Here is a 14,239-nt window from a genome sequence, read left to right as displayed (position 1 = left end):
TAATTGTAAAGCTGACCTGACTTCCTTTGATTCGGCTTCAAGTTGAACCTGCCAGCTTTCAGAAGATTAATCATTTGGTCGATAAACATAGCCTTTGTCTCAGCTCCGTTTAATAAATTATCAACCAAAAAATCTTTCATCCATTTTTTCACTTCACTGCCTATCCCCTTCATCTATTGCCAGCTAATACATAGCCCTTACTGAGAGGAATGTGGCAGAAGTTAAGTTTCACCAAATGAAACTGTTGTGAGAACGTACTCCAGAACCGATCTAGCCTCTGATGATCTATTTAGTATCCGGTGGAAATTCCAATGACATGGCTTCATGTTAATCCAGTGGAACATCTTCACGATATCCGATGAAAATCCATCCTTGTATTTCCTTCACCTCAACATTATCTCCCCACGTACTCGAGGAGGGCGATCAGACCCGAGTCTGCAAGGGACTCATCTGAAGTGGCTCTGCCACGAAGCCTCACCCGAGGTTATCTGGTACCATGGGTACCGGGATGGCCTTCTGAGAGCATATGCTCCAGGAGAATTCCTGGAGGATGTGTTCTCGGCCCGGTTATTTGCGGTTGGCCGCCTGGTGGGAGTTTCATGGTGGTTGTGGTTATTCCTACATCGCGCTCCTCGGAGCTCAAGCGTGGAGTTGCGCTGTACAACTCGGGTGCCATACCCCTTAGTTGACTTTCATCTCAACATTATCGTGGCCAAGTAATCTTGCAGCTTGGGCCCTGTATGAAGTCAAAATGATTTCAGAAGAAGTCTTCATCAGAGCATCGAACACTGTTCGGACCTTGGGTGTAGTACTTTCCTTTTTGACGACTGGGTGATGGGCAAGCTAGTATACATCCTTATCCTCTCCTATGAAGGGGCTTGCCGATTTCATATGTCCTAAGTCTAGGTATTCTTACATCGCCTTGTCGTATGCTATTTGCAACTCCTCGTCCTTATCAAGCCGTTTCTCTAGGTGTCTAAAACGTATCAGCACCCCATTTGTAGAGTTTCTTAGTGGAGGAATGCTAGCATCCTTGCATCGTAGATTAGCCGTATATCTTTCATCTGTTTCACGGCTAACCGTAATTTCATAAATGATCTCGCACTTGTTAGGAGACAGCGTATCATTTGGAACTTGTTCCGATTCGAAGAAACGTTTAAGGGCGGAATGGAATTCTACCGTAGATATGCTGGAGACTGACGTTGAATTTTCCCTTCCCTTAATAGAAACCAGTCCAATGTTGCCTTCTACGCAAGTAAAGGTCTTCTTGAAGGCTTCAGCACCTAAAATTAGATCTACGCCCGATTTGATGTTATAAGTGGGGTCTGCAAGTTGTAACCTCTTCGTCCATTCAGGTTGGTAAATTGGCTTAGATTCTCACTTGGTAGGAATGTTGTCAGCGCTTCTAAAATGAATGCCTCGATAGTAAGTCCGGATGGTAGTAGCAGGAACGTTACTGAAGCCTGATATCGAAGCCAAGATATTCCTTTTTTCAAGGCCCAACTTATACGTGTGCGAGGAACCAACATTTTTCCCGACGGACCTATGCCTTGACAAGTGCTGTTCCAAGTAAAACAGTATGCAGATTAGACATTCCGTGTTGACTGGCAGTATTAGTGGTTAATTCCTTTTGGAAATCGAGCAGTCATTATCCTTCAATATCGTGAAACAGGTTTGAGGTTGAATTGTCAAAAACAGCTTGAATCTCTTTAGAGGTAAGTCACAAAATTTGTCGGCGAAATATAGAGGAAACTGGATACTACAAACTGATCCTCCTCCCTCCGTTGTGTTGTGGAATCCGAGGTATCTCATAGAAGGAATTTACCTTTGATAGTATTTCGTTGATGGTGCTAACGATTACCTCCACTGTCGCCGTCAAATATGTAGATACGATCCGAACGATCAGCGATTCTGCCGGAATTACTAAGGTTGTGGTCAAGGAACATTGGGGCCCAACCCGTTCTTAAAAAGTTGGAGAGCCTTGTAATCTTCTGGTGAGACCCTGGCACTATTAATTTGGGCCCGCCAGTGAGGAGGATTGCAGGTCAGAACCCCGCTTGGAGCGTACGCAGTCCTAGTCGTTATCCTGAGGATAACATCAGCTAAGCTATAACATAACAGCTTCCCCGTTTACAAAGCTTCGAGCCTGGGCGCAATAGTGTCAGTCATGTTTCAAAAGCAACAAGAAAGGATTTTGTTATGGCTTATAGAAATTTATGGAGCTGTATTTCATTTGGGCACGTGCGACTTGAGGACTTTCGCACGTGATTGTTGTACCAATAGTGTGTCGGGGTCATGAATTCATAAAGGACTCTCGCCCAATGAGCCTCAACTCTTTAGTGTTGCCTACCCAAAGAGAAATCCACAGAGACCACTCTTCACAAAGTAATTAGCGCTTTTGGGCGGTCGTTACACTACAAGCAGCACATCTAGCTGCCCTTTTAGATATAGAGGGAACAAGAACTTGAGTACAAAAGCCATCGAAGAGGCTCTAATCAGAATAGGAATTGAGGAATCGTTTTGTAATGAATAGCATCCATGCTGTAGGTCAGGATGATCCAGTCTGATGTGGAAGGTTACCGCTTGACCCCAGGATGACGCCATCTCTCCGGCGTTTTGGCTGATAATGATGGAATAAATTTTATGGGTATTGGACATGAGCGGGCTGAAGATGGTGGCGTATGCTAACAACTTGGCGTTATCAGTGTAAGAGATGTTTCCTTCCGTTATGGGTGAAATTATAGTGGGCGCTGCAAGATGCAGACTCGGCATTAATCTAACCAAAATGGAGCTAACCCTACTTAAAACCAATACAAGGGTACTAGTATTCTATCTATCTACCGGGGTTAAATAGAGAAAGATCGGTTATTTCTTCCAATGTAAAATGCAAGGTATCTGGGTGTAATCCTGGGTCTAGAATTAAATGCATGTATGATTTTTGAGGGAGGGTTTGGTATGCTTGTGGCGCGGCAGGATCCGCAGCATTTGAAATTTATTTCAGATGTTGCCGATGCGGACGGGTAGATGGCGCACTCACTTTAGAACCCGCCACTCATTTAGAACACGAGGGTGGAGGATTAGCGGTGAGAAAGTGCCGTTGGTTGGGACAGAAAGGACCGCATGGAAATAAGCCGGTCTCTTCTGCCTCCAATCGTGACATAGAACACATCGGGCCTGTGTGAATTCATTTTGTTTCAAGTAATTTAGCGTCTTATAATTTGTGTTAATAGGCTTATTGACGCAGTGAGTGTAATTTGTAATAAGAAACTGTGATTGAACAAACCGAACGATAAAGAATAATTAAGGAAAGTCATAAAGAATTGATCATTCCAAAATTGTTGTAAATGGAGTGAAATATTCCGCATGGAAAATACAGCAGGCTCTAGTCCGGCTCCGGTAATTGCTGGGAGAATAGTAGACTATCCGACCTTTGGTCGGCGGGCTACTGCGCCAAACAAGATACTCAGAGAATAGAAGAAGAGCTTATCATGTGGTGAACCTTAAACTAGATGTTGAGTGAAGCAATAGGAACTGCTTCCGATAACTCTATGTAGAAGCGGGAAAGTGTCTATATGGATTTAATAGCGAAATTTAGAGGTAATGCATCTCCTCGAATCTCTCTCGATGACCATTCAAGGGCTATTTTCCAAGGGTGGCAGTTTGAAGTACACCCGCCCAGAACCGCTTGTTCATGTTGCGTACCTATAGGTAATTCATCTGTTATGGGGTTCCCCGCCGTCGAGACGTTATTTCGCTGTTCTCTAGGGAGTTGGCAGATGTGGGATGGGACGCTATAGTTCCAGTTTAGTTCCCTTACTTTAAGGGTGTGACAGTGCTCTAGACTGACTTCCTTGTCACTTTTGGACTTAAGCGCAAAGGACCTATCATTGTTTGGCTGGACAAGAATGGTATCCCTATGACTTGTCGGACTTCACTGACGGATGGTGGTAAATTTTATCTTATTTAAGGCCGTTATGTCCTTGTTGGGCAGTCTCTCTTCCTCCACCTTCGTCTTCCGGATTTATGCGGACACGGCAATGTTTGATGAATAATTTAAGGCATGATTTTATAGAAAAGCACCATCATGATTTTGGGTCCTAATTCTCTTACCCTCCAGCTGATATTGATAGTTTAACATGTATGGGGAATTGTTTCCGAGTAAACTGGGTGTGACAGACAGACAAACAGACATTGATACGATTGTAATAAGCTTCTGTTTTGCAAACAACCTTAAAAAAACATTAAGATAATTTATGGAGAGCACGGGAGCACGGACTAGTTATGGCCAATTTGGAAAAGCAGTTCACATATAGGAAAAATCTGATGAACGCAGATGTCAGACTGAAACAGGGGGATATGCTGCCTTGTTCAATATAGTGATGCAGCCCCTTATACTATATCCTGCTGCTTGAATGTGCGAAAGGGACAGTGTCATTTAAGGGCGAGACTATTGAAAGTAAACGGACTCGGAAGGGCGAAAATTAAAATGGGCTCCAGCAACGACAAGCCTTTTGCGAAGGTCTGAAATAGGTTATAGCATCTCGATGACAACAAAGCTTCAACAAGGACTTTTAAAATGTAAAAATAACTATTCAAAACAATGAATTCTATAGCGTTAGATGATCCATTTATATCACCTGCTATGTGTAGCACGTCGATTGTTTTCCCCAGCATAGTTGAAGACTTTCCTCCTTCTGAAACGGCGATTAGATGAACTTCATACTCAAAACCATTTATAGTTATGCTTGGAATGTACTGAGAAGTTTGATCCTGAAAAAAATAAGAAAAGACATCATAAAATTTATCTATTTGCGTAAATCAACACATTTAACATTAATCTTGACTGTGACAAAGGGGGCGTACGCCATTATTTCATCAGGAAGATATCTTTGTTGAGGATGCTGGGAGTCCTGAGCCCGCATCCACTTTATGACAGACCGGACCACTTGGGAAGCAACTAACTTCCTCTCTTGTGGTCCACGGACTCCTTTTTTTTGAGTTTAACATCCAAGTGTGTCAGAAAAAGCGACTGAAGGTTTCGTTTCTTTGGTTTCTTTGATCTTTTACTGCATTTTGTATTTACTATTATTAATCCTCTCTTTATCGGTGACATCATTCATTCTGTCTTAGCTGGAGAACATGGACTAGTTCAATGGGCTACCTTTCCTTTCTTCAATCCATCGGGCCATTGATTTTGGTCGAATGGCTCCAGATTGAGTGAGTGAGGCCTGCAGAGTTTGATTGAACATAAAAACCAACAAAACCCAGGGGTTTTATACAGTGGACTGTAGGTTAAATTGGTGCAGAACATAACTCCCTGGCCGGCAAAACTTATCCCTCTCAAAGGAAGGGAGAGGGGTTGAGATGTGGCCTCCAAGACTAAGCCCCCGGTTGCATAGATTGTCAGTGCATGATGGTAGGCACATCCTTCACGAGGGGCTGTCAACAAAAAGATGCGGATCTAGACTGCGAAACTGAAGAACACCCCCCTCAATGTAGAGCGTGAACTTTGCTCATTGGATAGTTTACAGTCAGTTACCACTGCAACGAAAAAGAGAATTGGGTTCACTGGATTGTGGCGCGTCTAGTAAAAGCGTTGCACATACTACGCGTTGAGGGCGGTATGCATCCTACAAATTAACATACCGGAACAAAGGCTCAGCTTCATGGCATTCCGACTTACGGGCCGATATTCGACTTCGGTTCCTGCCCAAGGCTGAGGGAATGGCTTTATCTGGACTTGGTCTTTAGGGAAAAAGTTTTTTAACCTTTACCTAACGCAAAATGAGACGATGCAGGCTCGATGCTCTGCAGGTCGCTGTTTTGGGAACGGAGGGTGACTTTAATGCTAGGACCCTTGACTAGAGCATGCTCCACCCAGACTCTAGGGTGAAACGGATCCTGAAAATCGCGGAGAGAACCGGGCTTGTAGTTGTAAACACCGAATCCACGGCGGGGTTCCGGTGCCCAGGCAACGAAGAAGCATCCCTGACATAACTTTGCATCGGAATCACTGGCAATGTCGGTGGACGAGTAGCGAATTATAGCAGAATTCTTGGCAAGTGATCATCAGTAAATAGCTTTCGAAATGGTGCTCTCCGGGTGAGTGGGAGATTAGTCGACGCTCTTGGAACCGGCAGAGTGGCGCTGAAGGGTACTTTGGGGGGTGGTATCGTTGGAGCTGACATTGTTATAAAGTAAATGATGAACCTGGTAGCGGCACCCTGTGAAGTTTCCATGTCTTGAATGGGCTCCAGCCGTGACGAACTTTCTAAGTACTAGCGGACGGTGGTAATTATTGACCTACGGGAGGAGTCCCATAAGCTCCGCTGTTTGGCACAACGTTTACATACACGAGAGGAGGCATGCGCTAAAATCGCTGAATGCAGATCAGCTGAAAGCAAAACACGCGGCATGTAGAAACTTTTCAACGAGGTAAGTGGGGATCCGTGGGAAAGTTAATGGCAAAAGAGCGGAAGCCGTCGAGTACTGCCCCCTTATCAATTTGAAAAAGCTCCAAGTGGCAGTTCTCACTATGAAATACAAAAAGACACAAGGTCCTGATGGTATCCTAACGGAAGTTTAAAAACTGGTGTTTCGCCAACGGCCAGACCTACTGATCGGGGAATTTTTCCTTGTCGCTGGAAGGTGACGAGGCTCACGCTAATCAGCAAAGGAAATGGAAACTATGAGTTGTTGTGAGCTACCGACCGCTGTGTATACACGGCCAGGAAAGTGCTCGAAAAGCTCATCAGTAGTAGACTCACTGAAGCGATATGTGCGACAAAGACCTCAAGGATCCTCAGGGTAGTTCGGATTCAAAACAGGGCGATCCAAGGTGGATTGGTCATTGAGGTCGTGGATGCAGTTCATCGAGCCAAGGCACACACCGGCCTTTCTCGACGGATAGAACTCCTCACAACGCTTGTTATCAGAAATGCCAGGTACATTAGAAAACTTATTCCACGTGCCGAGCTATCTCTTGCGGATATTTATGGATTAGAGAGGGAGACCACTTCATGCTCTATAAGACGGTAGACGAAGATGGAGATCATGTCGGAAATAGCACAGGGATCCATTCTAGGATTGGACCTCTGAAATGCTTCCTACGATAGTTTGCTACGATCAACATGTCAGAAGCGTCGCACCTGGTGGGTTATGCAGACGACGTGACGGCACTTGTTGTTTGATACATTGTTGAACAGGTGTAAAATAGAGATTGCATACTGATGCGACGGATGCGCGATTCCAAGATGAGTTCCTTCGAGCAAATCAAAGCAGCAGCGGACGGGGCTGTAGCGGGAGTCCCGGTCTTGAGTCGGCTAATGACGAATGTTGGGGCTCCTATATCTACTAGGAGACGTTTGCTTGTAGGAGTAAAACAGATGGTTCTGCTCTATGGCACAGAGATATGGGCTGATGCCTTTGGCAAGAATGTGTATCGTAAGCGCCTTGTCCAAGTGCAGAGATGAGGAGTAATGCGAGTGGGGTATGCCGCTTGCACTGCTATGGTGCAGGTCCTGATGGTGGACGCGGAGGATCACCCCCGCTGTCCTTCCTGCTAAGGAACGTAAACCCATATACAGCCACAGGGACGAAGACTTGAGAGAGGTGGTTGCCGGTGTAGAACCACAGCGTGCACCAACCGATTGGAAACTCTCTTTGCAAAATCGGTCAAGAGGCATACGGACTGTGCGGCTCACTGGCGATTTAGATCCGTGGCTGAATCGAAAGCATGGTCAAGTTGACTGTTTTCTTGCCCAACTTTTAAGCTAGCATGATGGTCTTCAGTCTTACTGCACAAGATTGGAAACGAAGGATCTCCTGATTGTTTGTTTGTTTCTTGTAGAAAGTGGGACGAGCTCTCTCCAGACAACCTTTTCAGAGAGATGATGGGGAGCATTGCTAACTGGAGTCATGTTGGGCATTACGTTTGGGTTCTTCTTGTTGCAAAAAAGATTGGGCTCGATCGGTGGAGGGACAGGATGCCAGGGGATTCGTTGAACTAACAACTCTCTTCCTCCTGTGCCCTCGAGTTGGTGAAAGGACTTGAAGTTCCATAAACCGGGAGTGCGAGTAGGCTAGTCCGAAATAATGTGGAAAATGGTTTCAAGATAGTTCTCTGATGACGGAGAGGTCTTTAGTTGGTGATCCGACCACGGTTCCATCCAAAAAAGGGGGGGGGGGGGGTAATCTGGACATACAGAACCGAAATTGGTTGATCAGTCAGGAAGTTGTGTAAATTCAAAGACTGGTTTGAACGTTGGGGCTTTGAGAACATGCTCAGTGGCGTCCTTTTCGGACTTTCTGGAATCGACTCTTTTTTATCTTTACATAAAAATACAGGGGAGGAGGGCCATCTTCAGAATGTCCCGAGTTATCAATAAGGCACGGAGCTGCTTAAATCGAAGAAGATTGACATTTTTGCTAGGCTATATGCTTAATTACCGAAAACCGGGGAGAGTGTGACAATGAAGTTTCATTTACGATTTTTGCCTTTTCATTTGAGGGTCATTGGTTCAAGGAAAATGTGCTTCAAACCAATGGGGAAGTGGACGGTATATTTCAGGCAGATACTACTTTAACCTTGAAGGGAACTGTAGGGACAGAATATAACATCAAATGACGTTGATTTTCTCTCCAATTAATTAGCGCTCCACCAAGGAGATTAGTCGTAAAATCAGAATACAGAAGAATCATCCAAGGGTATTTTTTAATCAAATTTTCATTAAGTTGGAATTTTTCGTTCCGTTCCTAGAAAATGCAACGTTAAATGGAACAACCTTTAGTTGCAAATATGAACTCCACTCCCTTTATAGAAACTACGTCAATATTGTACGTTAGTGTCGTACTTTTTCAGGCTATTTCTAAACTATCCTGGGCCTCATCGTTCATCTTCTTGTTTACTATAAAGTGGGAAGGCGTAAGTGTAATATTGAATATGCGAGAAGGATCTACTGCAGGAAATCATTTCAAGTATTTCAAAGAAATCCCCCCCCAGTGAAATAAGGTTTCCTGTTACAGTCCTATCGGTAAGTTGCTGTTAAGAATGCCTTCCAGACGTATCTTATCTTTTATATTAAGTGGAATTTCAGGCTTCAGTTTCAAGTATTCTTTTACTGAATTCCACCTAAAGATACTACATGTGCGAGAGTGGAAAGGTTCCATTTTATTTCAATTAGAGTCCTTGGAAGAAACATACTTATTAAATTCTCTAGGAAGTTGCCAATAATAGGCCAACAAATTTATAAAGATGTGCAGCATTATTTGGAGAGGCTTTCATGACTTTAAAATGATTGATGGATTTAACTTCGCTTTGTATCAAGAGTTGCTCCGTTTATTAGTCTCTCGTAATAAATATAGTTAATAAATTTAGCAAAAGAGGTTGAAATTAGAATAAACCGAAACCACGGTTTGACTGGCAGTGAAGCTTCTAGGTCTACTTAGAAGTAGCCGATCATCCTCTCTTAGAGGAAACAAAATTGTAGCCCAAAAAAGAAACCCCTCCTATTTCTTGTCACGTAAAAGGCTCTCTCCAAAACTCACTCAAAAAATGTTAAATGCTAAAATTGATTGCCTCAAAGGGCTTCCTTCATTGGACCTTGGCATTGTTGTTCTCCTAGCGCTCCTACTCTTACCCTGTGAGTTGGGGCTTAAGAATACACTCAATACTTGCTTGTCGTTAGAGGCGACCAAAGAGGGATTGAAATTTGTGGGAGCACGCTCCTCGACAACGGTAGCGAGGGTCAGGATGCTTGTTTTTTTCAACTTGGGCGGGAATTCCAGCGATATAAACTGGACATTCTGGGTCTAACCGAAGTAAGACGGTGGGACTCTGGAAAGTACTCCTCTCCCTTTTGCGACAATATGCTTTTGTACTCTGGAAAGGCAAGTGGAAGCAGACGCGAATCCGGAGTCGGGCTGCTTTTGACGGCTATCGCGGCTCTCTTAACTTGGGAGCCGATTTCTGACAGACTTCGAATCATCACAATTGTATAATGTCACGCATCAATGGAGACTTCCAGTGTAGTCGAGAAGGATGCTTTCTACCAGGAATTAAACGCGGTTCAACTAAAAGGGACACTGTGATCATGGTAGGTGATCTGAATGCCAAGGTGGGATCTGAAAATAACTTGTTCGGTGATTGGGAAGCACGGTCCTGGCGACCGTAATGGTAATTGTGGGAGGTTCGTGAATTTCTCCAACTTCCACCGCCTAGTCATTGGTGGCGCATCGTTCGAGCACAGAGCAAACAGATCGACCACTTCGTGGGCAGCAGTAGATTTAGGAGTTGTCTTCGGGATGTGTGTAACAAAAGAGACCCTGATATCGACCTCAAAACGGATCACCACGGGATGGTCGCTTACGTTCGCTTCAGTGTTGCTTGCGCTACTTTGCGTAGAGTTAGTTCAACCTTCGGCCGCTTGTACGACTCAGCTGTCGCTCGATAATGGGAGAGCTATTTTTCTGATCGAGCGGCAGATTTACTGAATAATGCGCCTGAGAATATCGATGAGCATTGGGCATTGGGTAGCTGAGTGGTTAGAGCACTAGGCTACCGTACGGAAGGTCGCGGTTCAAATCTCACTGGTGACAGTGGAATTTGTATCGTGATTTGACGTCGGATACCAGTCGACTCAGCTGTGAGTGAGTACCTGAGTCAAATCAGGGTAATAATCTCGGACGAGCGCAATGCTGACCACATTGCCTCCTACAGTCTACTGTAGTGTACCGTTACGGTCTTGAATGAAGTGCTCTAACACACTTCAAGGCCTAGATCCAATATGGATTGTTGCGCCAACGATTATTATTATTATTATTGGGCCGCTATCAAAAATGCTCTTTTCTCGGGTGCTAACTGGGTGGTCGAACACTTCCCGAAAGGGCGTCATAAGATCTGGTTGACTGAGTCGTGGAAGCGGATCGATTAACGGAAGGGGTTGGAGGCTCTATTGACCGCTGCAAGTGATAGTAGGCGTGGAGCGCTCGAACTCCGATATCCAGGGAAATTCCGTGAAGTTCAGCGTAATGTACGCCGCGACAAGAGAGAATTTGCTATTGCGCTAGTCAGTAAAGTATACCGCAGATTGCAATGAATTTAGAAGTGTATACTGCATCACGAAAGAGTTTGTGTGGCCGCAAATCGCTCGATGGTCCTGTGAAGAACGTCGACGATGATAAACTACTGAAGAGATGGAAAGAATACTTCACCACGGTTATTAATCACATCACATCCGGTGAAGTTCCTTCTCTTGTGGATAAAGTGGTTACTCACTGTAACATGTGGATAAAGACTGTTCCTCCAAGCAGAAGAGAAATCATTTCGGCCATCAATGCACTCAAACGGAGTAACCTGCTGGGCTTTACTGTACCAGAAGTTACTCCAAATCTGCTACTTCCACTCGTACGGAAATCTTGGGAATCCGAGACCTTTCCCAGACAGTGGAGGAAGGGGATGATCGTCAAGGTCCCAAAGGAGGGGACCCGTTTTGAGTGTGACAATTGGGGGGTTATCTGTGTGCTCCCTTCGTAAAGATAGTAGCTGAAATAATCCTGGAACGCATCAAAGAATATATGGAAAGCTTGATGGACGGGGAGTAGGCCATTTTCCTCTCCGGATCTTTCCATACTGACCACATCAACAGACTAGGGATCATTTTGGAACAGTGCGCCGAGCTTTCATATTCGCTTCATCCCCTCTTCATCGAATTCCAGGAAACTTTTGATAGTATGAGCAGGGAGTGTATCTGGAGTGCTCTATACAGGAGAGCATTCCGAAAATCGTAATATCTATTATTAGAGTGACATATGATGGTGAAAAATGTTACGTGCTGCGCCGAGGTAAAATCTCAGAGTCATTTGAGGTCAAAAAAGAAGTCCGTCAGGGGTACAGTTTGCCACCTATATTACTTTTTCTAGTTATCGGTCACGTTCTTTATGCAGGACAACACCAAAAACTGCCTTGAAGTTTTCCATCTTTTATATAGAGCCATCCTGCCTCGAATTGGCAACATTACAAAAACCCGGCATAATTTGCATTCGCATGCCTTTTGTCTTAGTCAGAAACAAAATCTATGCGCAAAACAACAATAAAAAAGGTTAATGATCGGTTTTGAAATTTTAGAAAATGTATATATTAACCTTCAAAATATTTAAAGTTTTTTTTGGTTTTTATGGGAAGCTGGAATCTGAGAGAGTTAAATACAAATAAGAATAAAAATCATCACTTTAACGTAATTGGGTGTTAGGACAAAGAATATGAAGATGCCAGGGGTGTAATGGAGATACTAAGGGGGCTAAACTTAAAAAAAATTATGCTGCATTTCAGTAATTTACTGGACAAAGCAAACAAAGTAATGTGGATTTTGGGGACTTCCAACCCCCCGTAGGACATTCTAGATACCCGCTCGTATTTACATGTGAAGGTAGCTTGCCATATCTTCTATAAAAGATGAAATTTACCGGATGTCATACGATTGAGAGTTGTGGTGGATGCCCCTTCCCCTTCGTTAACTGCTTATGATCGTCAATTAGGAGATGTCCATTGACATCCCCTACAGGGTCAGTGAAAGGCTTTTCACAACACACAACCGTCAAGAAATTGTTGCTATTTGTGGCCGCTGCTGTTTCCCTTACCAGCGTAAAGGCGCATTTTTTTTTCTTTTTTATAACGCACATTGCGCTGCACTTCTTATATTTTTTCACAGTAACAGAGTTACTGCGGTGCGCGCTCATACTCACTGGTAGCCGTCTTAAATCTTTACGTTCATCGATTCGTCTCCGCATTTCTGCAGTCACTCCGGTCGTGCAACGTCTTTTTGGAAGCTGGCCGACAACTTCATAGGCATCAGAGACAAAGGCACTTTTGATGGTACTCAATGCTAGTTAAAACCCAACTGACCTTATGAAAGCTGCTCGAATAGGGTGCCACCCGGCTTTGGGAACCTTTAAGTCAGGGAATCCCTTTTACCAACGGGAGGGGAGAGAAGGAAGAGAGTTGTTAGATCAGGGAACTTCTTGCAATCCGGTCCCCCAGCCGGCCGAGTTCAATATTCTTCGCAATAAGAAAAGCCCGAACATAATGCGTAAAACAACTCCAGCTGCCAGCTGGATGTTGTCTGGAGCTGATGAGTCGCGCAGTCAATCTGCTTTCGGCAAGGGTGCGTTGACATTTTTTACGGGCAATCATCTCTCTTAAGTTTTCGCCCTTGCGGCGGTAGATAGCTTTACATTCCTTGGTAAGGAGAGCAATGGGGATCACCGTCACGGCCGGTTCAGAGACAGTACGATAAGGAGACGCTACTCGCATAGCTTCACGTCTCTGCACTTGAGCAAGGCGCTTACGATGCACCTCCTTGTCAAAGGCATCAGTCCATACCTTCGAACTATAAAGCAAAACCGACTGCGTTGCTCCCATTAGAAGACGTCTCCTAGTGGATATAAGGTTGCCTACATTCGGCATAAGCCGACGCAAGGTCGAGACTCCAGCGCAGGCTTGTCCGCTGCTATTTTGATTTGCTCGAAGAAGCTTATCTGCGAGTCGAGCATTAAGTCAAGGTATTTAAATGCTGGTTTTGACTTCATAGTCATAGATTCTCTTTCTGGTCAAGATGACCGCTTCGGTTTTTTTCCAGCACAAGGTTGAAACCATGAACAGTCATCCATCCGTTTACTCGTCGCATCAATATGCACAGTCTGCTTTGCGCTTGTTGCGTCCGGCAACAAGTGCCGCAACGTCGTCTGTATAACCGACCAGGCAGAGTATCGTAGGAAGCGTTCCAGAGGTCCAGCCTGTGCTACTCCCGACATGATTTCCATTCTCTTCTGGTCCTCTAGCGTCTCATAGAGCTGGGAGCGATCTTTTAAATAATCCCTCAATATCCGCAAGAGATAGCTTGGTACATGGTATGAATTTTCTAATGTGCTTAACATATCTGTCCATCTTACGGAATTGAAGGCATTTCTGACATTAAGCGTTATGAAGAGCACTCTGCGTCGAGATCGGCGTATGCCTCGGCTCGATGAACCGTATCCATGACCTTAATAACAGCATCCACTGTGGATCTTCCTGTTCTGAACCGGAAATGCCTTGGGGATAAACCCCCGACAGCGCGGATCGCTTTAACACCTGATGAGCTTTTCGAGCACTTTTCCGGCCATGTCAAGCATACACAGCGGTCGGTATGCACATGGCAGCTCCGAGTCTCCTCTTCCCTTGCTGATCAGCGCAAGTCTGGCC

At 44.6% G+C, this 14,239-nt stretch overlaps 1 protein-coding gene across 1 annotated transcript in view; it reads right to left on the bottom strand.

Annotated features, from left to right (window-relative positions):
- The window catches only part of LOC119647224 (tyrosine-protein kinase receptor torso), a 108,572-nt gene that overhangs the window by 19,715 nt on the left and 74,618 nt on the right, over nucleotides 1–14,239 (bottom strand). Inside the window, exon 7 of the mRNA XM_038048056.1 lies at nucleotides 4,638–4,770. Coding sequence (XP_037903984.1) covers nucleotides 4,638–4,770 — 133 coding nt within the window. The remainder of the gene's footprint in view (nucleotides 1–4,637; nucleotides 4,771–14,239) is intronic.

Source organism: Hermetia illucens, chromosome 1, assembly GCF_905115235.1.
Source record: "Hermetia illucens chromosome 1, iHerIll2.2.curated.20191125, whole genome shotgun sequence".
Classification (NCBI taxonomy): Eukaryota; Metazoa; Arthropoda; class Insecta; order Diptera; family Stratiomyidae; genus Hermetia; species Hermetia illucens.
The sequence above is the reverse complement of the archived record's forward strand: the minus strand, read 5'-3'. Positions and strand labels throughout refer to the sequence as shown.